Raw genomic sequence first — 25,680 nt, 5'->3', positions numbered from 1 at the left:
TTGCAGAGGTCACATGTGTCACACAGACCAAATGTGATACAGAGACTGGAGTAAATGTGATTTTTATATGGGAAAGACTTGTCTGAGCAGAAACTGGAGATAGAGTCCAGTGACTGGGGGACATATAACTTATTCTTTGTTTTGAGACATAAAATGGTAATGAATTTCCATCTAGGATACCTGGGCAGAGGTTCTTGTCTGGAATGTGCACTTCTTTTTCCTCACCTAAGTAGTAGTTGGTTGTTCTGAGGTAGCATAGAGCCTGAGTGTATGTTTTTTAGCATTTTCTCTTAATTCTGATAGAATGTTACCTGGTTTTATTTGATTTTATGGTGCATCTAGGGGCATATTTGTACATACTGTTGTCTTTTCTTTTTCAGATTCTACAGAGCTGCCCAAGCGCCTTAGCCTGGACAGTTCCTCATCACTGGAGTCACTGGCTTCTGCTCAGTCTGTTTCCAACCCTGTACCCCAGTATCAAAACCCTCCATTCTCTCCTACCTGTCCAGACAGCATTGCCTCAGATGCCATTTCTGTGTACAGCCTGAGCTCCATTGCTTCTTCCATGAGCTTTGTTTCCAAGCCAGAGAACATGCTGGATGGGGCAGGACACAGAGGACGGCAGGATTATGAGAGGCCCAAGAATATCTATCCACACAGGTCTGCAGCTCAGAGCCAGCTGTCACCACAAGCCACTGCAGCCAGCAAAGATGAGGAAGAATATGAAGGTTTCTCTATAATCAGCAATGAGCCTTTGGCCAGTTACCAAGAAAACATAAAACCAAGATTTTCCCCTGATCACAAACAGCCCAAAACTAGTCAGAATGGAGGCATTAAAGTGTCCATCAACTCCAAAGGGAGCATAAGTACTCCAAACTCTCCTGTTAAAATGACTCTCATCCCCAGCCCAAATTCACCTTTCCAAAAAGTTGGGAAACTTGCAAGTTCTGATACTGGGGAATCTGACCAGTCTAGCACTGAGACCGACAGCACCGTCAAATCCCAGGAGGACAGTAACCCAAAGCTCGACCCGCAAGAGTTGGCCCAAAAGATTCTGGAGGAAACTCAGAGTCACCTCATTGCTGTTGAACGTCTCCAGAGGAGCAGCAGCCAGATGAGCAAGAGCAACAGCTCCGATGATGGGGCTGCCAGCCCGGCCGGCGTTTCCGCCTTCCGCTCCTCCGAGACCAGCGCCTTCAGCCGCCCGCTCAGCTCCAGCCACAGGAACCAGTCCTCGCCTCTTGCCATGAAACCAAAGCCTCCAACGAGGAGTTCATCCCTTCAGAAGGTGAGCTCTGGCTATAACAGCCCCACGACATCGGAGATGTCGAACAGAGAAGGCACGGGCCAGTACAGTGGGCAGCCATCTCCAGGTTGTGATTCACATGGGTCCCTAACTGAGCAGCCTCCCTTTAAACTCAAGTACCCCAGCTCTCCTTATAGTGCTCACATTTCTAAATCACCCAGAAATATCTCTCCAAGCTCAGGGCATCAGTCTCCTGGTGGCAGCACTCCATCTCCTGCTCTTTCTTATTCCTCAGCTGGTTCTGCTCGCTCAAGCCCAGCTGATGCCCCAGACATAGACAAATTAAAATTGGCTGCCATCGATGAAAAAGTGCAAGCAATTCACAACTTAAAGATGTTCTGGCAGAGCACTCCCCACCACTCTACTGGCCCAATAAAGATTCTCCGAGGAGCTCCTGGAACAATGACTTCTAAGAAAGATGTCCTCAGCTTGCTCAATTTATCACCACGGCACAGCAAAGAAGAAAGTGCCGAGAAGCTGGAACTGAAGGACCTGTCTCTTGGGCAACACCTTGCTGCTTCACCACAGAAAATCCCTCCAAATGGACACAGACGCCCTGAAACCACAAATGCCATGACATCAGCTCATTCCTCACCTGGCAACACTCTGGGAGCTGTGCGTCCCCTGAGGCTGCCAGCTGGGAACGGGTATAAATTCTTGTCATCGGGAAGATTTTTCCCTTCCTCCAAATGTTGAAATGTCCTGAGTACCAGCTGATGACTTACAGTCTTGCTGAAGTATATTTGCTTCTGCCCACTTGCCTTTACCAAAACAGAACCAGCAGCTAAGCAGCCGTGGTCATGCCCTCAGCTGGCAGTGCCCAGGGTTGGGACAGGCTGGCCTGCTGTCACTGTGGGGGCACACGGCCTCACACACATGGGTTTTTGTTTCCTTTATCAGGACCTTGGCCAGACTCACCTGATAACAGTATTTGTGCAGCAGCAGGTGCAAAGCATCTGGTTGTCTGTTTGTTAAATACTGGCTTTTAAGCCACCTCCTCGTATTTCTTAACCAGAAGTTTTCAAGCTGGTTTTTTGTACAGAAATTACACATATCAGGGGTTGGAGAGGAAAGGGAGAGGAGGCAGAACATTCCTGTGTACCACAAAGAACATAGGTACAAGTCTCTGCCTGGAGAAGGATGAGCCATTTACTCAACTGCTTTCCAAGGCTGACAGAGGAGAAGACCACACACCTCTAGACAGCTCTGCCAGGTTGGCCAAACCAGTAACTGCTGTCAGTAAAACTCCATAGCAGCAGGATCTGGCAGTTCTGTTACATCATTTAGAGACTGGTAAAACAAAGACAAGAGGAGAGAGGTGCCCCATTCTAAAATCTGCATCTCAGGTAACTTTTTTAGAGGGAAAGCCCTCAGATGAGACTTTGCTGGTTGGTCTGCTCAAAGGAAATGTTTGGGACCTAACAAACCAGGTGAGCCTGTGAGTGTGGTGGCGAGTGTGTGTCAGAGAGATGAGTTCTGGTTTTACTGAGTGCTCTGGTCTCTCTGGCACACCACATTGTGAAGGTGAACTTCTTATCCTGGCAAGTTTTGGGCAGTACTTAGATCACTGTCTGCTCATTGAGCACAGAAAAGGATTGCAGATGCTGCAGCTCAGAACGTTATTTTGCAGTTCCACAGCAGGCAGGAATGTGACATCAGTGTGTGTGATTCAGACATCACCAGACCAAAAAAATCCCTCCTTGATCCTGCTAAATCATTGCCAGGGCTCAGCCCAGGCAGGTCTGGGAACCTTTTCCCTGCTGTGGAGGCAGGTTTCCTTTGGAGCAGGTGTGGAAACAAGTTCCATTTGGAGCAGGTGTGAGCAGCTGTTGGTGCAGCTGGAGTCAGAACGTGAGGCAGCAAGCGGAGGGGCTGGATGCAGAACCTGAGTGCCCTCTGACTTATGGAGGAAAGGGGACCAAGAACACCCCCAGGGCAATATGACAGTCAGCTTCCCTAGGCTAGGTGGGGTTTAGGAGTTAGGGGCAGGCTGGAGATGGTTTCTGAGTGGCTGTGGGATGCAGTGATGTGATCAGGATCCCAGTGATCATTTACATGCACTGAAGCTGTGGGCTCAGTGAGCCACATGAGCTCAGATCCACACAAGGTATTCACAGGCTGTGAAGTCAGAGCACTGTATCACCAAGATTTTTGGTGTCTATTCTGCACTCCCAGAATTGGCTGAGTGACTGAAGGCTAATCACTTCACCTCTCCGTGCCTCGTCTTCCCTTTCTATCTAAATGGGGATAGTAATACTTACCTACCTACCTCACAGAGGTGTTGTGAGGCTGAATTCATTAGGCCCTGAGTTTTAGCTGGATCTGAAAGTCAACTTCCAGTCTTGCAGCCGAATGGAGAGTGCAGGCAGCTCTGTGGACGTACCAGGGGTATGTTGCTGATGCAGAGGATTGTACTTAGCATGGCTGGATGCTCTTGTTGTGAACATGGATCTGATAATTTGTGATTTTCTTAGGGATCTCGGAGGAAAAGCATGATAGCAGGGCAGAAAATTCACTTCTGATATGGAAACACAAAAATGCTTAGGTTCAGCTTACTCATAGGGCATAATCAGATGGGTGCTGTGAGAATATTCTGGAGTCTGCTGGTTTCAGGAGAATGTTTTCCTTTTTATCATTTCAAGAAATGAACACAAACACTAAAGGCAAAGGATACTGGGCTGGATTGTTACAGCCAGGTAACAAGGGAGGGAGGATCACCAAAGTTTTCAGTGCAGAGAGAAGGAGTAGTTACCTACTCTTACACAATGTAGCAGAACAGTTGAGTCAATCTGTTCAACTCATTATGATGCAAATTATTTGTCTGTACGTGACATCTTCCTGTGATGGTTTGGTGCTAAACATCACCTTTGTGTCATTTGGCAGGAAAAATTAGAATAGTGGGCCAAAATGAGTCAGCACAGCGTCTGCCCCTTGTGGAGACAGTGATGCTGTTGATCATGCCACTTACTGTGGTCACAGGACTTGCTGAGAGACTTCATGTGACCTGCTCTGTTTCTAACCAGCATAAACTTTTTGAAACGACATCCCAGGAACACCCAGGATGGAAGTGGGCAGCTTTTTGTTTATAGCAACAGCAAATACTCCCTGTAGTGCTGCATAACACGCCAGAAATAAGCCTCTTTGTTGTAGTTTATTTCCATAACTAAAGGATCTTTTAACCTGTAAAAATTCTATGCTGCCATTTTGTTACAACCCATTTCTGTGCTCCAGCAGGTTTCATGCTGGCTTAAAGCTTTCAGACAGAGCTAAATTGGGGTGGGGGGGAGTGGTTCTTCTGTTGTTTTTAAGGAGGGGGGAGCATTAGAAGCAGGGAAGGGTTTGGATGTAGAGAAAGTTCAGTATTTGGGGAATTTGATGTTGTATAAATATGGAAGGTGAGTGTCACTAGAACAAGTCTTTTGGGAAATAGGTCTCCGTTGACTTGGCACAGGTCACTTCCATTGGCTTGCCGGGAGCCATGAAATGCATGCTAAACTCGTGGCTGGGAGACACTGCACACCTTGTCCCTCACTCCTCCACCTCCTGAATGAGAAACAACCCCTTTGTGAGGAAATAAAGAGTCTTATCAGGTTTGCCCAATTTGTGGAGAAATTCAGGAAATGAAAAATCACATGTTCTCCATTTGCTGTTAGAATTCCTTCTGTGGGTTTAATGCATTTGTCGTTGTTGTATTTGTGCATGGTACAAGTGACAACACTGCGTAATACAGTGAGCAATAACAATTAGGTATTAACCACTTTCACATTGAACCTGCCACATGCAACCATTCCCCAAGGCCATAGAATGTTTTGGTTTTGCCCTGTACGTTTTACTGTGTGAGATTTCAGATTTTTTTTGTTGACTGTCTTTAGCTCCAACTAAATGGGAACAGTAAACAACCCCTGTGATCAAAATCTAGTTTAATTTGATTTTGTTGGTTAGCCTGTACCTCTGGCCTGATATTGGTTTTCCTTCTGTGTAATAATACCTTACTGAAACAAGGAAAAAGGTGCTACACCCATGCATATCACTCTAGGCCATATTTTCTTTCATTAGGGCAAGCTCGTTCTGTGAACATCTCTTCCAAGTTGCAGAACAGATCCAGGGGCACAGAGGTGTCTGTGAATCTGTTAGGAAGCACTGGTAGTTTCAGCTGGATGGTGAAAATGGGTTTGAGCAGTTTCGGGTTCATTGCATTGCCATGCTGCCCAGCAGGGCTGCACGTGTGTGTGGACACTCGTCCCCTCAGCTGCAGAAGAGCACTGGAGACAGTGACCCAGAGAGGATGGTCAGCAGAGGCTTCCCAGCAGCAGCCCTTCAGCACTCGCTCTCCCTACGTGCAGTGTTAGCCATGTTTGGCCTCTACGGACTTTCTTTGTAAATGAAAACTCTGTTTCCAGACAGCATTAAACTTTTTATATTATGAAATTTACCATGTAAAAAGATTTTCATATTTTTATTGAAATTGCTAAGGCATTTGGCCTTTTCTTCTTTGTGATTTCAGTGTCTATTAAAGCATGAGTTCTCTCAGTGTCTCAGTCTCTTGATCTGGAAGGATATTGGGGAAGGGTGGTGGTTGTTGGCTTGCCATTCTCTGCCCACACCCAGCTCCCCTGTGTGACTGTCCTGTGGCAGAGTGTGGCTGAAGCTCATGGCAGCTCTCCTCAGCTCCCCTGGAACTTTCCTCCCTTTTTTGTGCAGTGCAGTGTTCCTGTTACCGGTGCTCACTGGGAGTAGCTTTTCCTTCTCCTGACAGGTGCTGGGAGCACCACTGTTTGCTCGTATGTCTTGTAGTCAGCAGCAAAAGGGCTGGGAGGAGCTCTGAGGGTCCTGAGAGAACCCAGTGCTAAAGAGAGAAGAGACTCTCCCCATACCAATGCCAGCTGGAACTCGATGAGTTAAATCTTCTCCTGCCCCCAAGTGAAAGGTGCCCTTGTACTGGGGGGAAGCGTTGGAGACATGAAACCAAACACACCGAGCTGTCCTGGGGCTGCAGGATCACACACTCTGCCCCTGGGAGCAGCCAGTGCTGGTGCTGCCACAGGGTGAGCCTGGGCTGGAGCCCTGCCAGGAGGAGCAGCTCCTGGGGCAGCATTCCCTCCTCCCCCGGGGCCGTGGTGGAGCTGGAGCAACTCCTGGGGCAGCATTCCCTCCTACCCTGGGGCCGTGGTGGAGCTGGAGCAGCTCCTGGGGCAGCATTCCCTCCTCCCCTGGGGCCGTGGTGGAGCTGGAGCAGCTCCTGGGGCAGCATTCCCTCCTCCCCTGGGGCTGTGGTAGAGCTGGGCTCGAGTGGTCTGTCCGTGCCAGCCCGGGGTCAGCGGGATATGGCTGTTTGTGACACTGCCGTGTGTGGCAGGATGTAAACAGGGTCTGGGGACTGAGCAAACACCAAATGTTGTCCATATGGGGAAGGAGCAGCAGCAGGGACTGCACGCTGCCAGCCTCTCGAAAAACCAAATAAAGGAAAATCCTGAATGCTTGGGGAAAACAGAGACTGAGACCCCCCCTCCAGCTGTGCCCCAGCACGGCCCTGATCACTGCTGTGCCTCATGGCCAGCCCTGAGTCACCATCCAAGGACTTCCATGGAAATGTGTGTCCATAGGAACAGCCATTTGTGTGGGGGAGGAGAGTTTGGCAACACTGAACTTTAACTGGATTTCTGTCCTTTGTGTAAATGCCTCGTTGGTTCTGTCTCCTGGCAGAGGAAATGTGGGGGATGTTGGTTTCTCCAGGGAAAGGGGAGCCAGGGGGGCTGCAGAGGGTCACAGGTCATCTCTGATCATCTCTGGGGAAAAGGATGCACCACTGGAACACAAGTGTGGAGCTTGTGGTTGGTTTTTTCTTTCCAGTTTACCTGGTTTTACATTTGTGTGTGCATTTCAGAGGGAAGGCAAAATTCTGCATGGCTGTGGAAAACATCTGGGGAAAAAATGACAGCTAATGCTCAGGAACTAGAAAGCAAATCAATATATTAAAAATACATTATTTTAAGTAAATCTTGTAGTTTTCCCTGAATTACAATTTTGAGAACCTCAAAGTGGAAGTATGTTTCTTGGCTGCTTTGTTCTTAGGGCAAAATTTTGCCACAGGATAACTTCAATCATTATGTAAACTGGGATAAAGCCAAATTCCACACATGGAACATGCCTTGGGTGGTCCCATCCCTCTGCTCCCCAGCCAGGAGCCTGGGTGGAAGTTCTCCCTGTCACACTGCCCCAGCACCCCTGAGCTACCACTGGGATTCCTGTCCTCCAGGAGCAGTGTTGTTCCAGGTTCCTCACAGCCTGGAAGGGCTCCACCTGGGGCTGATTTCAGCCTTCTTTCAGTGTTTCTCAGCTTTTAGACCTGCAGACTCCTTTCATTTTGTATTTTTTAATGCCAGCTGAAGGTCAAAGCCCCAGCCTGGCTGAACCTTGTAGTGAGGTCGTTATTAATCCCTGTCGTCCTTCTTTTGACTGCGACGGAGGCTAAAAAAAATCTCACAAGAGGGCGGCATTGACCGCGGAAACCGAGTCTGCTACGGCTTTGGTGCGGTTTCATTTGCGTGGCAACACAGGGGGAGCCCAGATTGACTGGGGTCCGCGGGTGAAGGGTTTTGCTTGAAAGGGATTATAAAAAAGAATTTTAGCTTCCCCCCGTGTGACAGAGGCAGAGGGCGGGGCCGGCAGCGGCAGAGCAGCCAGGACAGCGGCAGTGCCCCGGCCGGGGAGCCGCGCACGGCGCTCGGTGTGACAGCGGGACCGGGATCCCCGAAATCCATCAGCGCTGCAGCTTCTCGCTTCCCACGGGCTGGGGGCGACCCCATTCGGTAACGGCGTCAGTCCGTGAGGGCCCGACACCGCGGAGCGGGCAACCCGGCATGGCCGGAACCGGCCCGGCCCGGCCCGTCCTGCCGGGCAGCGCGGAGGGTCCGTCCCGCTGCCGTGCAGGGCCACGCCCGGTACCGAGAACGGCCGGCACTGTGACCCAGACGGGCCCCCATCGTCAGCAGCGTTCTCTTTCCCCGCTCCCCGCCCGGCCCCGCTCTCTGTTCCCGTTCTCTGGCCCCGCCGGGCCGGGCCCCTGACGCCCCTCACCGGCCCCTCGCGTGCGGCGCCCGGCGATGACGTCACCCCGCCGGCACCGCCGGCAGGGAGGGAGGGCGGATGGGCACCGGATCCGGCCCGGCGCGCTCTGATTGGCCGCCGACGGGTGAGGTGTGCGCTCGCGGGAGCTGCGCGCCCTCGGATTGGCGGCGGCCGGCGCGTGCGCCCCTCCGGGCCAGGCGCGGAGCGCGATTGGGCGCGCGGGCGGGGCGGGGCCTGGCTGGGGAGCGGCGCGTGCGCGGAGCGGCGGGAAGATGGTGCTGATCAAGGAGTTGTGAGTGGGGGCGGCGGGGGAGCGCCGGGGGGCCCGGGCTGAGGGAACCGGGCTGGGGGAACCGGGACAGGGGCCGCGGGTACCGCCACAGCCCCGCCCGCGCCGCGCCCCGACCGGCCCGCCCCAGCCCCGCCCGCCGCCGGCGGGGCCCGCCCGCGCCGCTCCTGCCGTGGGGCCCCGGGGTCGCCGCTTCCTCCGGGCCGCGGGGCCGCTCCGCTCCTCCGGCCGCCGCCACGGGAAGGGCCGTTCGGCACTTTGGGGCCGCAGCCCGAGCGGGCCCTGCCCGCACCGGCGGCTCCGCGAGCCCCGTCCCGCGGGTGGTGTGCGGGGAGGCGGCGGGGCCGCGGGGGTTTCCCCTGTTCTCCTCAGAGAGCGGCTCGGATGGCGGTGCCGGCAGCCCCGGAGTGCGGCCGCGGCCCTTCCCCGCTCCCGGTGCCCGGTTCTGGTGGCGCCGGGGGCTCCACGCCACGGGTGGATCTTTCCCGGGGGGGCTCCTGCCAGCAAACCACAAGCTGGTTTGTTTCTCTGTCCCTGCTTTTGGCTGGTAATTACTTCAAGGTCCAGTGACTGTAGCCTCAGTGGGGTAGTAAAGGTAATGTGTAGATTCAAAAGTTTATAAACAAATTTAGCATAACACAAAGTTATTATGACAGAGCTGGAAGTAGATCCCAGATTTCCTGGCTTTTTTGTGTGGCTTCTGCCATCCTCCATCCCTTGTTTTTCCTTTTGTAAAGTATCTGGCATTGAACTTTGCTTGGGTTTGATGTGTTATATCCAAAGCCTCCCTGTCACAGAGATTTCTGAAGAGAAAACTTGAATTGGCTCCTCTTCACACTTCTTTCTTGAACATGTCTGTTATATCTGTTATCTGTCGGTGAAGTGTAATGATTCATTTTACTGAATTTTTTCTTTTCCACTTTCAGCCGAGTGGTTTTACCATGCTCAGTGCAAGAGGTATGTCCTGATCCTCCCTGCTTTATTCACACTGAGGGGTGGGAGGGGATTTTACATCAGAAATGTGACCAGGCTGAGTCCAGACATGCCCTGTGCTGTAGCTACACTGACAGAGATGAGTGACACACGTGTGAGCCCCCTTCTGATCAAGGAATTTCCAAGGAAACAAATGCAGCACAGAGCCTTGAGGTGTTCTGACCTTCCTCTGCCACCAGCACAGCTGTGCCCTCTGGCAGCACTTTGCTGCTGATCCAGCACTGAGGGACTCCAAGGCTTTTCCTGAAGCCACAGGTGTAGGAATTGTCTTCCCAGATCTGAAGCCACCAATTCAGGTGGCACTGAAGGACACTAAAATAAAAGCCATCATAGGATGTCTGTCATGACAAGGTGTTGAAAGTTTTTGAAAGTGCTCCTGAGGGAAACATGACACTTGTTCTGTGGTGTGTGTTTCCTGGGTCCTGTAAGGGCAGCATTTAACCATTTAATTGCTTGAAGGTGTGGATTGGGGAGGCTCAGAGCTGGAAATCAGTCACTCCAATATCTGTAAACTCAAAATCGATTTTTCTTGATGCAGCAAAGAGTGACAAACACACTTAGCTCTTGAGATGGGAAAAATGAAGTCATGGTGTGCACCAAAGTGTTTTTGTGCTGTGGAACAACCTGGGTGTAGGCCTGGTGTTTGTCAGCTGTAAATAAATGTTGCCAGAGTTCACTAAATACCTTTTATATGGTGTGTTTTACTTTGCTGATAATCTTTTTTGTACTGTTGCATTGCCAGAGGAAAAACAGCTAATTGTTTTAAAGATGTTAAAAGTTTTGGCCAACTTTGGTGCTAACATTTGTCTTCTCTTCCCTTTTCAGTATCAAGTTGGGCAACTTTATTCCGTGGCAGAAGCAAGCAAAAACGAGACAGGAGGTGGAGAAGGAATTCAGGTCTTAAAAAACGAGCCTTATGAACAGGATGGCGAGAAGGGACAATACACTCACAAAATCTATCATTTAAAGAGGTGAGGAAAGCCTTGATGCACGTTGTCCCTGGGTATTTAGTAAGAAATGTTTAAAGCTGAGGGTAGCCTTCCATTATTTGCTATTCTGGGACACTTCTGTGTGTTTTCCTGCCACTCTGTGATTTGCTGAGTTGTGCATGAGTGATCTGGTGAGTGGGGAAATGTGACATACAGTGGATTTTAAGTATGTGAGGTACTTCTCTGGGATGCTGAAAGGATTGATTTGCTTGCTCTAGACAGGAGTCAGGGGTGAGTGGGACATAAAGTTCCTGCTGCAGGACAGGAGCTGCTTGCCAGGGAGCTGGAGGTGAGGGCCCTGTGCAGTGCAGTTCCTCAGCAGGTGGCTTTGCTGTTCTGCAAGAGGAAGGATAGTACAGCTTTCCTCATGATCACACAGCTCACTTTCAATTACCTAATTACTACCTTAACCATTTTTTTCTTAATCGTGTCATGATCAGGAAGGTTTTTGAAGTTCCTGTGTATTTCTCTGCAGGTGACAAGGTACATCATAACCCCTCAAATGCTTGGGTAGGATGTGCCTTTCTTATTGAGTGTAAGAAACCAATGAGGCATTTCAGCTGGCAGGATTTTAAACACATTGTCCATGTTTGTTTTCCCAGCAAAGTCCCTGGGTTTGTAAGGATGATTGCTCCAGAAGGCTCCCTGGTGTTCCACGAGAAGGCCTGGAATGCATATCCCTACTGTAGAACAAGTGAGTCTCCCCCATGTGTGTTCTTTTGTTGGTGTTTTTATATGTGAGACCTTTCAGAAACAATTGTATCTAATAATCCTCTCTGTGTTTTCTTTTCCTTTTCATTGCACGTGTTTTTCAACGACACCAGTTGTGACAGTGAGTATTTGAAATCCTATCCTATATATTGTATTTTTTTGGGATATACTTTGTCTGTTATTACCATTACAATTTTCTGGCTGCAGCCTGTCAGATGTGCCTTGTAGGACTCCTGGTGTAGAGCTCCCTGTTACTTTATTTATCTGCACATGGCTATAATTAGAACTGTAATTTGTCAGAGAAATTATTTCATTTTCTTCATTGTCTTTTATGCCTTTAGTTACCATTACAGATGTAGAATGTCTGTCCTGATAAGACATGATGCTAAAAAAAAATTGGGAGGGGAAAAGCAACGTATGTGAGGCTTCTACAGTCCTGAATGCAGGAAGAGCAGTGAAATGGAATCAGTCCCTGTCTGTCTGAAATGCCATTGCTGTAAAATGAATTCCTGCCTCAGTTATAATGGGGCAACTGGGAATCTAAATGGATCAGCACAGCTCAGGATTTGGTTTGTTTTTTTTAGGATGCATGGGAGGAGCATTATTAAGATTTTAATGCCGTTTTACATGTTTTGGTGACCTGTTTAATGAAAACTTGTTAGTTAAATGTTAAACTGCTTTATCTTCCCACTTGTAAACATGGTTTAGATTGTTACCATGTGGATGTTACACAAAGAGTAGGTAACAAGTGAGTCTGAGCTGTTGAGGTTGACTCATCATGGTACCTGTGCCCTCTGGGATCAGCAAGACTCTTGTCATTGTGTTTGGATGTACAATTTGGTGGCAGCTGGACCATTATGATCCAGCTTTATGATTTTAATTATGCTGTGCAGTAACATCTAACTGCAGGATTAATAATTTGAAAATTACGTGAACATTGAGGTAAAGAACTTCAGGGTTGAGGAAGCTGGACAGTAAATGGCAGGGTTATTTCTACTGATGCGCACAGGTAGAGCTGGATTCTTAAACATGACTGACTTTAATTTAATAGTCACTACTCTGGTTCAAGATTATCATGTACCTATTTCTGTGTAAGGGGGCTCTTTCTCTGGTAATTTCAATAGATTGTGCTGCTAGTCGGATTGGTAGTGGCGTGTATGTAAATAACATTTATCTAAACTTAGAGCAGAGAGGTTTAATCAGACTTGTGCTTTTTTGCTTTTAATTCTCACAGAATGAATACATGAAAGATGACTTCTTCATAAAAATTGAGACCTGGCATAAACCAGATTTGGGAACAACAGAGAACGTGAGTTGGGGTTTGGATACCAAGCCTTAGTGCAATTGTACAATTAATATAGATACGTGGTGATGGTGGATAATTACTGCATAAAGTCAATGCCTGAGCAGTGAGTAAAGCAGGAAAAGCATTTTTCAGATCCTTGTAAGATGATCTGGATGTCTTATCTAAGGAGATCCAGGGAGAGGAGAAGGGGTTCATGCAGATTATGGAATGGGTAATGGTTCAAATTAGAGCTTGGTTTCATTAGTACTAACAAATGTGACAGATGAATACAGCCTAATCTTAAATCCAGATTTCCTGAATACACAAGAAGTGAAGGCATTGTGCTGGTTTAAAATTGATTAGTGAGTGAACTAAACTGTAATTCGAGAAAGGCAGAGGAAGAAAGGGTAGGATTGGAGAATGCTGCCTTTACAGCACCCTGAAAAACTCCTTGGCACACACATGTACTGCACAAGGTGCATCTCTGTAATTCCCAGCATGGGAATAATTCCTTCTCTGTTTTTTTTGCAGGTGCACAATTTAGATCCAAACACGTGGAAGAGTGTTGAGGTTGTCCATATTGACATTGCAGATAGAACTCAAGTAGAACCAGGAGTAAGTAAATGTTCTGCTGTTGTGATTGGGAAGTAGCATGCAACTCATTCCACTTGTGCTTTTTTGTTGATACTGAATAAGCTAAAATGGTGTGGATTTCACCCCACAGAGACATGATGAGTGTCTTGAACAGAACCATTAATTTATATGCTTGCCTTACTTCTTTAGTTTTACTGCTGATTCTTTCTACACATCTGGATCTGCTGGGGCTGTTGCCTGGTTTGTTAAATTGTAACAGCTGGACTGTTGGACGTGTAATATTTTTTGGACAATAGGGAAATGGTAGGCACTAATATGGAGATTGTGTTTGCACAAAAAATGTGATTGCCTTGGTTTTGTGAAAAGAGAGGCTCTTTATACTGTTTAACTGTTACTTTCTGAAAGTAGATACCTGGATATCCTACCTTTGGGGACAGGACCTCTTTGCAGGAAATCTTTGGAACTATTTTCAATTCATAATCCTCTTTTTTTCTTTTGTATATTTGACCTACAGTGTACCAAAACTGAGTGCAGAGTGGTCTCATCCAGAGTCTTAAGTCTCTTCTGATGTTTCTACATCTCTGTTTCCTTTTCATAAACTTCTAACACCATTTCCACTTTTAGCAAGTATTTTAGCAGATATTTGCAGATTCCAAACTCAGTGTAGCCCATTTTTATGTAGGAAGACTTGGGATTCATTTTCACCATGTGATTGAAGTTTTTGTTTCTGTTTCATTTCCCAGAAACTGTGTTTTGCGAAGCCCTGACTTCATTAACCAAAGCCTGACTTTGTGATTAAACTCTTAGCAGACACTGGTAACTGAGCTACCTGCAGACTGACATCCTTGCTGTTTACCTGTTTTCCCCTTCTGGCATTAGACATCAGGAATTCTCTGGGGCTCACACTTGGAGTCTCTTCTGTTACAAAAGTCTGCAGCTTCTGGTCTTTGTCTTCTCTCTCTTCACTCCTTAGGACTTCAGGAGAGACACTTTCTATTTGTGCTGATACCTTTATCAAGTTTAGGTAATGGAACTTGAATTAATAATTTTTCTTCGAAGTTCAGCTACATCACAACAAAATTGCCAAGATTGACATGCTGGCATTGTGCCTTCAGAGAAGGCTGCTAGCCTTGGAAAGTGAATGTCCCTGACAGAATCATAGCCTGTTTTCCCTGTGTTCTATTTGTCCAGATGTTCTTTTCCTGCAGTTTCTTCATCTTTGTTCAGTGATATTCAAGAAATCACCAGTTCAGTCTGTGGGGTAATCTCTGAAATCATGTGCTTTGTATGGTCTTGATTTTTTTTTTTTTATTATGATGCTTGTTTGGGAATTATTATTCTAAGTTGCTGGATGAGTTATTTTTTTGTTCTGCTCCATTTTTTAGGGAAAGGAATAGTCAGTGTTGCCAAAAGAAAGTTTTATTTGTACATTTATCTTCTCAAATATCATTTTACCTGGAAAAGCAGCTCAAATGTACAACCTCAGGTAGCAGTAGAACTGAAAGAATGGAGCTACATCTATAAAATCCAGCAAAGTTGAAAAAGTTTCCCTATATTCAAGTTGTATCCTTTTGTTCTGTGAATGAACCTCATCCACCCTCCTGTGGTGCTGCATTTACTTTAGTTTCAGAGCTACAATCAGCATAAATATGAAAATACAATTTTCTTTAAGCTACCGATGGCATGCATGTGCTGACTCGTGCTCATTTAAGTATATATAGAAGTAATTTGGGTGACAGCTGTGACTTTCTTTAGATACACATTTAACCCTGCCTTCTCTTAATCACCTCCAGCATGCAGTCTGTGTCACTTAATTTTGTTTGTATATAGAAGTGACTTCCCAGGAGAGAAAGATCTTTTAAAGTGTAAGCAGAAATGAGCACTTGATTAACATTAGAGTAGGCTGTGGTTTTGGAAACAATTTGTAGAAAAGTAGAGTCTAGTGGAAACAAATTGAAATCAGGTTTATAGCTATTTTTGTACAATGAAGACATTAAATGTCTTGTTTAGGTCATGGTGGATCTTTATTGCATGAAAGAAAGTTGTGAAATCACAATTCTGTACGAATCAGATTACACATGCCTAAGGAGTTTGGATTTCTGTGTGCTGTCCATTTTTCTACAGATTGAGGAAATACATTGGAACATAGGAATTGTTCTTCTGTAGTCTGTAATGAGTGTTAAAAGATTCTCAAGTTACAGAGCATGATAGGTGGATCTCTTCCATTTCAGACTTAATTTATCACAATAGGCATCTAAACAGCTCCACACTATTAGTGCTGAACCTTGGAATCATCATGCAGTGACACATCCCACGGGACAGCCTATCTATGTACAAATATGATGTGCTTTTATTTTTATGTCCCTCTTTTCATCCTGCCCTGGGTGTTTATAAACATTCATCTCTTGCAGCCTCGTTCCTAGAGACCTTTAACTTGTTGTTCTGGGCATGGCACCACGATGTGAGCCCGTGATAACCAGGCTGATTTCATTTGTCATTTGAACCTTGGCATTCTTTCAAAGGTGATCTCAGGCAATGGTTCTCCTGATAGCTGTGCTGTAGCTGCAGGACTCTTCAGGAGATTGAAGTGATTGCAAGACATCTTTTATTAAAAGCCATTTAGCTGAACCTACCTAAAACACAGCAGTGCTTGTCAGGGCAGTGTGTACAGTGGTGCTGGTCACTGTTTCACTTGTAAGATAAGGGAGTCATGCACTGGGTTGGGAGTATGACATACTTGGATAAAACTGATTTTGGTCTTCTGTTGTGCTGTGAGTGAGCACTCACAGAGCTGTGGATGATGTTGGAGGGAAGTGCTGGTAGGTGTTTCCTTCCACAGGATGTGTATGTGAGTTTTTTGCTCCATAACACCAGTAGTATGGACGTTCTCTTGCTTAAAACCCTAATAAAATATTGAGCTGGAAAGCCAGAATTTGTGTCCACCTACCTAGTTAGTGTGATGGCACTCCATGTTCAGTTCCATTTTCATGGGCTTGCAGATCAGGCATCAGATTTGTGTAATTTTCATGTTAGGTTCCAAAAGTTTTCATAAAATCATTCTGTTCTGTATATATACTTTGAATTTTTATACCATTTGATAGTGAACTATGAGTTCTCAGGAGCACTGTTACCACTCTGAGCAGGTCTGAAGACTGAGAATTGTAAAGAAGTGTCCAGGTTCTGGGTTTGTTGTGATATTCCTTTTTTGTATGTGGTTCACAGTCTCTCTAAATCATTCTTTATAATAGATGGTTGCATTCATGCATATTATATAGAGAATGTGAGCAGTAACTGCCTGTGAAATGGTATTTGTGTATTTCTTTGAAATGGCTTTGTTCCTCTGTCTTGTTATGCTGCTGCAGGCTGATGTTTGCCTGTCTGGCTTTTCAGAGTGCTTCAGGGGTTTGAGCTGTAATATTTGCTCCAGCAGCTGCCTGTTTTTCTTCCTAAGAAGGACTTGTTGTTGTCAGGAGTTAAGCTCTTGCTGCACAGATATTTTCCTTAAACTCTGCAAAGAACTGCTGTTTATTTGTACTTTGGCTCTAGTCCAGTCTTCTTCCCTGCATGCTTGTAGGATTTGTGTGTAGAGAAGAGTTCCTACAATGCTCTCCTGTCCATCTAGGCTTTAGTCTATAAAGGGTTTTTCCTGTCCTTAACAGGATTTGGGTTAACTGAGTTCTAAAAGGTCTTGGTTCAAAGTTTGTGTCTCTAGCATAGAAAACTTTACCCTGACTCATCTATTTTCTTGGAATTCCTGTTTTCACTCCTACATTGTACTCGTAGATAACATTTTTTCCCCAGTGTTTCCAGCTGTGGTTATTTTTATGTGGGTTCTAAATGCAAGAGCACAGTTGCTTTTTAGCAGTGTCTCTGTGCAGTGGGAGGTGGGATGGCAGGTAACAGCATCGTGTGGACTTGAGTGTCCCTGGGGTGTCCAGACAAATCATTCCACTCCATAAACCAGGCAGATCAAGGCTGCACATGTAGCTCAGTTTAAATGCCTCATGCCTCACACCACCACAGTGAGCTCTGCCTTGGCAGGATGTTCACACAGGGAAAACAAATTCAGGGTTGTCTCAATGCAGTACCTGGTTTTATTTATAAAACTGGCACTAAGATGTGGAATTCTTGTGTTTCTCTTTGGCACGTTGCTGTCCCAAACCAGCAGCAGTTCTGCCAACAATTAGTTACTAGAGCAAAATTGTTTATCCATTGCTATAGCTTGATTCACTTCAGTGTCTTCTATCCAGTGGTGGAGTGTAATTTTTAGAAGGCAGTCATGATCAGTAATTTAAAACATTCAGTGTATTTCTGTAAAAACATTTTGCTGTAGTATCTGCATAGGTATCTTAAAGGTGATTTTATTGTAAAGAGGATGACTCTTTTTCCACACAAAGATTGTTAAAACATCATTTTTAGAAAGTGTATCACACTAAGCCTCCAGGACTGTGCAGAACCTGAGGATTCCAGTGGGTTGCAGCTGTCCTCTCCCACTGCATTTGGAAATAACCTGTGAGATGAGAAGTTGGTCTGAGAGACAGCCAGTGGCTCTGGCTCAGTGCTGTGCTCAGTACAGCAGGAAGGGACTCAGGGACTCGTGTGCTGCTCTGTATTTGCTCTTTGTGATGTCTCTGGAAAGGACATGTGCTTTATTACAGTAAAATCATAGATAAGTGGGTTTCACTAAAATTCAGGTGACAAAGATGGCTTGTAGTCTTTCTGCAGTTATAAGGATTCAAAACTTTAGATGTTTGAGTGTTGCTGTGCAGTGCTAATGCTGGTTCCTCAGGCTCTGAGGCAGGGGAAGGCTTGTGGAGCACCATGGCAGCCCCTGCTGACTGTTGTGTGGGTTCTTCAAACCAGAATGTTGTTTCAGCTTAGAGAGAAAACTAGAGGAGAGTCCTGGTTTGTGGAAGTTCATAAAACATTGATTAGCAATGGGATTGAAATGTCTTCACTTATTTGGCTGCTTCTAGGAAATATCTGTTCAATTCCTAAAAGTATATGTTTGAATCCTCAATATGGAAGTTTGTCTGAACACCTGGTAATGTTTTCTAGATAAATTAAGGTTTCTTCAGCCTATTTTAATATGCAGTGTAGGTAGGTATGTTAAAGGAACTGGGAGCAATGAGAGAAGACTGGGGAGAAGAAAGTGTAACAGCTGATGTTCTGTAAGTCAAATCAGATTCCTCTGAGAGGACTTTCTGGATTTTTCAGCTCCATTTGGCTGGCAATAGTTTTTTGTAAATGTCAGAATGTCTGTGAAAGCATTAACAGTTAATACACGTAGCCTTGCTCTGTAGATTCAGAATTCAGTCTAGAAGTAGCTTTTGTTGTTCTGTGCTGATGGAAGAACCTGGAGCTGAAAACTGATGTGGCCTTCAGCAGCCAGGAGCTGCTTCTCTTGGAGGTGTTTCTTTCATTCTGTGTTCTGCAGATTTTGCCTTCACTGAAACTTTGTTTAAAAATGAGACCTTAAACTCTGCTAAACTTTCTTGGGCTTTCCTGTAGCACCTACCAAGCATTTGTTCTGCTTTGAAGCAACTTTAATTGTTACAGTTGGGTTGTATGGGTGCAGTTGTAATCCTGGATAAATGTTTTTTATACACAGTATAAACCTTAAGTGCTTTCACTGAGCCCAGAGTTTTTAATCCTTTCCTAGTTTCTGTGGCAGCATCTTTATCATACAATAATTTTCATACCCTCATCAGTAAAATTCAGTAAATCCATCTGTTGGAAGCATTTGTCCCTTTCAGCTCTGTACCCATTGGCTTTCCCCCCATGCACAGGGGGTGAGCAAAGCTGTCCGCAAGTGGGGCAGCTCCTGGTGGGCTCTGCCCCTGGCTCAGGCTGGGATCTCAGATTTTCTAATGGTGTAAGGGAGTTGTTCTGCCTCCTGCCCTCCTGTTCTGCCTCCCCAGCAATGGCCCAGTGTGTTGCAGCCTGAATAACTTTAGCATGCTGGTTGCTGAATTATTGCCTTCTCCTCCTCTCAGGGGTCACAGAGCCAGTGGGACAGTGCAGATGTCACAGTGTGCACAGCTCTGGCCTGGAGCAGCCCTGGAGAGCTGTTGTGTTGGGGGCAGGTGTGATGGAGCCATGGAGTCAGCCCTGCTGCACCCATCCTGCTCCAGGGCACTCAGGGAATCGTTCTGGGAGCTGTGAGCAGAAGCTTAACACAGTGGGATATTGAATCTAGTGGTGTTTTCTGACTCTCAGAGTGTTTTATGTTACAGGACTACAAAGCTGATGAAGATCCTGCATTATTCCAGTCAGTTAAGACGAAGAGAGGACCTCTGGGGCCAAACTGGAAGGTACTGGGAACTGTTGTTACAGCCTTATGAAGTCTTTATCAGCAGAAGAACAAAGCTTATGGTTCCTTCACAACTCCAGTTGAGGCGCAAATTTCCTGTGGCCCAGCACATCCCCCGTGTGACACCCCAGTGACACCTCAACAGCAGCACAGAGCTTGCCAGTACCCCCTGCCAGCCATCAGAATCTACCCCAGGAGGGAATGGGCTGTGTGTGCCCCACCAGAGATCCCCACAGGAATTGAGCAGCCCACTCCTGTGCCCTGGAGTGAATCACAGGGATTCTGTCAGGAGCAACCCCAAGTTACTGATCAGAATGTTGTTCTTCTGTAATAATGCTAAGAATTATATTTTACTGTCATAACAGCATAGTTAAATTTAATTAATTTACTATAAATTAATTATATTATTTATCATTATGATGCACTAAGTAGAATTATTATTTCTAATAATTAAACTTCTAAAGTATTAAAACTTGTTTTCTATTATCCCCAAACAGAAAGAGTTAGCAACTGATGAGGAGTGTCCCAAAATGTGTGCTTATAAATTGGTGACCATCAAATTTAAGTGGTGGGGACTGCAGAACAAAGTGGAAAACTTTATACAAAAGGTGAGTACTTCTGCCTTTTGGGACTGTGTTGATGTGGGGCTTTGAGCAGGAACAGTGGTGCAGTTTCCTGTTGCTCACAGCCAGGGAATTCCTGTCCATTTCCCCAGCCAGTCAAACCATTTGTGTCTTGGTTTGCTGCAAGTGAGGCTTCACTGGTAGTACCAGAACAATTCTCTAGGGAAAAAAGCAAAGCCTTCAGGAAGTCGCTGTTCTGGTTTGGCTGCTGCCACCTTGGAGCTTGAACAGATTTTAACAACATTCTTCATAATTCTCAAGTAATGTGAATGGCTGAACTTTCTTGAAACTCTTTTTTTGATAGTGAAATTTGTTAATTTTTTTTCCATGTTAAAGCATTTGAGAAATGAGGTGAATTTAAATTGGATCCAGGGGTGTGAGATGGCTGAATCCATAGCAGTGTGAAGCAGCACTCACTTGGAAGATTTTAACTCTTCAAACTGAGCAGCTGCTATCACTTCACCAGCTTTTAGCAAATCCTACCTGTGATCTCATGTTTGTTTATCTTCTTATAGCAAGAAAAAAGGATATTTACCAACTTCCACCGCCAGCTGTTCTGTTGGATTGACAAGTGGATTGAGCTGACTATGGAGGACATCAGGAGGATGGAGGATGAAACCCAGAAGGAGCTGGAAGCGGTAAGAAAGCTTTTTTTTTTTTTTTTTTTAATTGAGACATGCCTACTTCTACCTGCAGATTTATCTGTGCAGAAGCTGAGGCAAGTTGTGTGATGTCCATGGCTGTGTGTGTGTTTGGGCAATTGCTGATGGGCACTGAGTGCAGCCCCATGTGCTTCAGGCTCTGCATTCTGTGCTGTCAGGCTGGGAATGGCTCTGTAAGTACCTCTGATGTCTGCAGGATGTCTGCCCTGACCACCTCTGTGTTTATGGCACCACACCCATTGCACAAAGTCCCATTCAGGGCCCTTTTGCCACTTGTTGGTTGGAATTTAAAGCTGTCACTGTCCCATTCCATCACCTGTCTTGTTTCATTTCTAGTCATCACTAGGTCTGATGACTTTTTCTCTTCAAGCATGTTTTCAAGCAAGCTTGTGTCACCTGTCAGCTGTTGCACTTCTGATTAGCACACCAAAACAAAGTCTTACTTCCAAAAAGAAAGTCAGTAAAATCAGCTGAGATCATGTCAGTTTTCCTGCTTTAGTGACTGTGAGGACTAAATCTGTGTGGCCTGATATCTAGGAGAAAGCTCAGACTTAGGGCACTGTCACTGCTCTCTCCATTCAGAGGTAGAGAACCACCATAGGTTGGGAAGGAGGCTTTCTTTTGTAGTCTCCAGACCATGACCTTTGGCATGAACCTTTCCCATGTTAAATCCCACTTCATGGGCGTTTTTGCAGTTCTTGGATTTGCAGTTGTATTTCCTTCCCATTTTGACAATTGCTTCATGCCCCAAACCCAGTCAGGTTACCCAGACAGTTCCAGTGTCTTCATTTCTCCAAGACACAATGTGCCTTCAGCTACAGCTTGCTGTTTGCATGATTTGACTCATTCCAGATACCTCTAACCTGATTGCCCAAGGCTTCAGGCCAGTGGCCAGGGACCCTGTGACACATTCCATGGTCTGTGCCTGGTGCATTTTTGCTCTTGGTACCAAACCAGCTGCAGCTTCTCCCTCCCCACTGGTGCTCTCCAGGGACTTTCCAAACGGTGTGGAACAGCCTGTGTTGTGTAGGGATGTTTCCTGGGTTTGGAAGAAGTGTTTCTTCATGGTCCTGTGCTGAGCTGTAGCACCAAATGCTCTTTTCCCATAAAGCTGAAGGGTTTGGGTCAGCAGCCCCAGAATGAGCTTTGGACAGGGTTGGTGTTCACCACTTCCTGCAGATCTTGTGCTCTCTCATGAGCATTTGGGTATTTTTGGCAGTTGTTCTCTCAAATCATGGGGGTTTCTTGAATTTTAATTTATGCCTGATCCTGTTCCTAGAGTCACCTGTTCCCAGGTGTCTGTGGAGGAGGAAGCGTAACAGCTGCCCTCTAAAATGATTTTTGCCAGAAGGGTTCCCTTTTGCACATCCACAGTTCTTCATTTGGACTGAAACAGACTTTATCCAGTTTCCCTGAGCAAGGGTAGTGACAGTGAGGAGTGCACACTAGATGTGTGCTGGAGACAGGCAGCAGAACCTGACACACCTGTGTGCATGATGAAATTGTTCCTTTGTGTCTCTGTGGATGTTTTGTTTCACATTTCTCACTGGTAAGTAGCTCCTTTTAAATACTTTTTTTCCCAAAATATTTGCTGCTCTTTTAGTTCTTACTCTAAGCCAAACCCAGCTCGCACATCTCTGGGTGTAACATTTATCCTCACTCTTAAACATCAAACATTTACTTAATATTTTCTCATTTTGCAAAGGCAAATTGATTTTTTTTTTTGCAAATAGCTTGTTGTGTAAAATGTTAGTGTCAGGAATATGTGTATTGTTGAAAAAGTTGGGTTGTTTTGGTCTCTGTTTTTTGGTTTGTTTTTTTTTTTTTTTTTTTTTTTCACAAGATAAATGTGTGATGTTGCACTAACCAGATTTCTGTGGATATTGTGAAATGTGAGAGGAGTGGGGACCTACTGTCTTGGGTTTTTTTTAGTTGTTCCAAGTGGGGTATCTATAACCACCTATAAAATGATGTATTTTCCATGGGTTTGTGGTGCAGTGCATTATTAAACAACCTAAGGGCAAAAAATGTCGCTGCCAAATAATATGAATGCTAGTTTTATCTAAAATAATTTGTCATCTGGTTTCATATTCGACTACTCCATCCACTGTGCTCACTAGTGACTGCCATTACATCCCCAGTACAGCACAAAGTGTGTTTTATGGCCAGGACCTCTGGGAAGTGAGTGCTCAGGGGTGAGGTCCATGCCCCTGTCCCTGCAGGGTGGTCAGGAATGGACAGGGCTGCCCTAGGCTGTGATGCTGAGAGCCAAACCAGGCACAAAGCAGGGCTGGCAGTGCATGTTCTTCCCCACACAGTGTCCTGGTACTCTTCCCCTTCTCATGAACACCCTTTCTTCCTTCTGCTCTGAGCTGATCTTTCTTTGGGTTCTGTGAACATTCCAGTTCTTTTGTTGCTCCTGTGCTTCATCTTCAGTCGATTTTTATAGTCAGGATCTCTGCTTTTGTTACTTTCTGTTACTCTCTGATTCCTCATCAGTGTTCTTCCAGAGTTCCTCTATCCCAGTCCATCTTTTTCTCACTGTTTATGTTTCCCTTGGTGGATTCTGTCTCTGGCTGCTGGAGACGAGAAGCACCTCTGCTCCATGAAACATGCATCAGCTCGTCAGTGCAGAGTAGGAAAGCTTCTGGTCCAGCCAAAGCCCTGTGACCAACCTCTCTCCTGCCTGTGTGAGGGTAGAGATGCCACACTGGGTATCCTGAGCAGTGATTCCAAGCTGGAGCATCGTGGGCTTAGTAAAAATTGGAGCAGCATTGTTTACAGCTACTCTCCAGTTCCCAGGTCTCCTTGCCAAAAAGAAATACCATACCATGGGCAAACCCCCTGAGCTGTAGCTGGTCCTGGCCCTGGCCAAGGAGAAGCTGATCCTGGCCCTGCAGGTCATTCCTTCTGTCATACTAACCACGGCGTGACAGGTTCTGTGTGTGGAGCTCACGTTTTATTTCACTTCAGATGCGTAAGAAGGGTTCCGTTCGAGGCACTTTGGCTGCGGACGTCTAGAGGAGTTCTCTGTAGGTTCTGAGGCAAAGCAAGCTGTGTAAGTCAACTGCTGGATGGAAAAGGAGAGAGGGATTGATGTTCTTTTGGATGGGAATTGCTAGCAGAATTCATCTTAATGTCCACATAACCCATAATGTGGGCCTGACCTTCCTCCTGCTAGGTAGTGGTGTGGTGATCAGCAAGGTGGGCCTGGCCCATGGTGCCCAGGACACACCAGATGGGCACTGATGCAGGCACTAAGGCTGGGAGCAGAATTTCTGCAGTGTTGGCCACCTGCCCTGGTGTCTGAGGCTCACCCAGTGCAGGCACCCGAGGTGTGGGATGTGCTGCTGTCGTGGTGATGGCGCTGAGCCCTGGCGCCCGCCCCTTCTGGGCACCAGTCAGACATGGCCTTGCTGCACACACAGGAGCAAAGTGATCTGTGGACTTGGTCCTTGTCACTTAGGGAAGCTGTGGAGTTTCACCTTCCAAACATGTTCAGTTCTTGAAATCCAGTTCCACCTGGTCTTTATAGACACTAAACTGTGTCAGAACTGTTACTGCAGGAGCAGCTTCTCCAGGAGTTAGAGGCTCTTGGTGCTTGTGCCCAGCAGCCTTGCTGCTGTTTCTCACAGGGACTGTTGTAACATCCCCGCCCAAGGGTGCCACACCCCACTGATCAGTGTGGGCTCCCCAGTGAAGGGAGCTGCTCCCAGCCCTGGGGGCAGGTCCTACCCAAGGACAGCTCCCGCTGAGATTCCCTCAGGAGGAGCCGGCATTGCTTTGGTGTGACTCTCAGTCCTGAAGCCCTGTCCTGCTTTTCCCTGGAGATAATCTCCCTGCCCGTTTGGAGCTCTGTCTGAAGAAGCTGCTAATGCAGAAATTGCACTTGCTCTCTCCACAGCTGCGTAACCAAGGCCAAGTGAGAGGAACGAGTGCTGCCAATGACGAGTGACGCCGGACGGACGCCGATGCCGGATCTTGGCTGTGTGTGTGGGTGCATGACTCTGTATATAACTACACACACACATGCAGACAGAAGGGGTGGTTACAGTGTCTCTGGGTGCTATACCTGTCCTAGCAAAGATTCCAAGGAAACTGCTTTCATTATGTATACCCCAAGCAAATAAAAAAAATCAACTGAGTAGTGTCATTTAAAGGATGAATTTTGCTAACTGGTATGTTCATGAATGTCAATACTGGACCAATTTCTGCCCTACTTGTTTTTCTCTCCTGTCCAAGTCACTCTCGCTCTAACTCACCCATCTCTCTCTTTGTAAAGGAACACTCAAACAAGTTAATTTCAGTTTTATGTCTTCCCTATGTGATGAGTTTTTGGAATAGGAACAATGAATGTATTTATAGCTATTTATTTCTGGATTGTCATTATCCTCTAGTCAAATCAGAAAAAAAAATTCTGTTAGTGGAAATTGGAAGACTTTTACTGTTGAATAAGTTTAACCCAAACTTTACCCACTCACTGATTTAAAAGAAAAAAAAAATCATGTTTTATTGGACTTTTGTACATTGAATTGCTAACAGTTTTCTTCATTAAAATTGGCAAGATTAAGGAAAAATGACTTGTGATTTATAAAGTAATTTGCAACTTGAAATTTTCCAGAAACTGCTTTTTAGACAAGTACACTGACAGTACCTGTGGAGCATTTTCCAGTTTATCTTAGGCTGGACAGTGAGAACAGGGTCACTGTCCTTCCCTCCAGGAATACTCCTGCCAGTGCAGTGGCTGTTTTCCAGAGCTTCCCTTTAGAAGCCATGGAAACATTCTGGATTTCACACACAGAAATGGAATATAATTATGATTTTAGCTGTTTTCACATTGGAAATAC

General features: G+C 46.1%; 2 protein-coding genes across 4 annotated transcripts in view; both read left to right on the top strand.

Moving 5' to 3' along the window:
- The window catches only part of TTC28 (tetratricopeptide repeat domain 28), a 109,238-nt gene extending 103,413 nt beyond the window's left edge, over nt 1-5,825 (top strand). For both annotated transcript variants that reach the window (XM_083873981.1, XM_083873982.1), the window contains one exon: nt 381-5,825. In XM_083873981.1, the coding sequence (XP_083730107.1) occupies nt 381-2,002 (1,622 nt within the window). In that variant the 3' untranslated portion in view covers nt 2,003-5,825. The remainder of the gene's footprint in view (nt 1-380) is intronic.
- Nucleotides 5,826-8,605: 2,780 nt separating this feature from the next.
- PITPNB (phosphatidylinositol transfer protein beta) lies at nt 8,606-24,992 on the top strand. 2 transcript variants are annotated; one of them, XM_083874075.1, is made up of 11 exons: nt 8,606-8,666; nt 9,590-9,620; nt 10,482-10,627; nt 11,248-11,347; nt 12,591-12,665; nt 13,173-13,256; nt 19,472-19,549; nt 20,046-20,156; nt 20,687-20,809; nt 23,807-23,891; nt 24,738-24,992. In XM_083874075.1, exons 1-10 carry the CDS (start codon nt 8,647-8,649, stop codon nt 23,852-23,854), a joined length of 816 nt encoding a protein of 271 aa, XP_083730201.1. In that variant the 5' UTR covers nt 8,606-8,646; the 3' UTR covers nt 23,855-23,891; nt 24,738-24,992. The 2 variants fall into 2 exon arrangements, with proteins under 2 accessions (XP_083730201.1, XP_083730200.1); XM_083874074.1 differs by lacking the exon at nt 23,807-23,891.
- The last annotated feature ends 688 nt before the right edge of the window (nt 24,993-25,680 follow it).

This window comes from Zosterops lateralis (assembly GCF_965231275.1).
Source record: "Zosterops lateralis genome assembly, chromosome: 17".
Classification (NCBI taxonomy): Eukaryota; Metazoa; Chordata; class Aves; order Passeriformes; family Zosteropidae; genus Zosterops; species Zosterops lateralis.
This window is presented reverse-complemented; position numbering and strand designations above follow the sequence as displayed.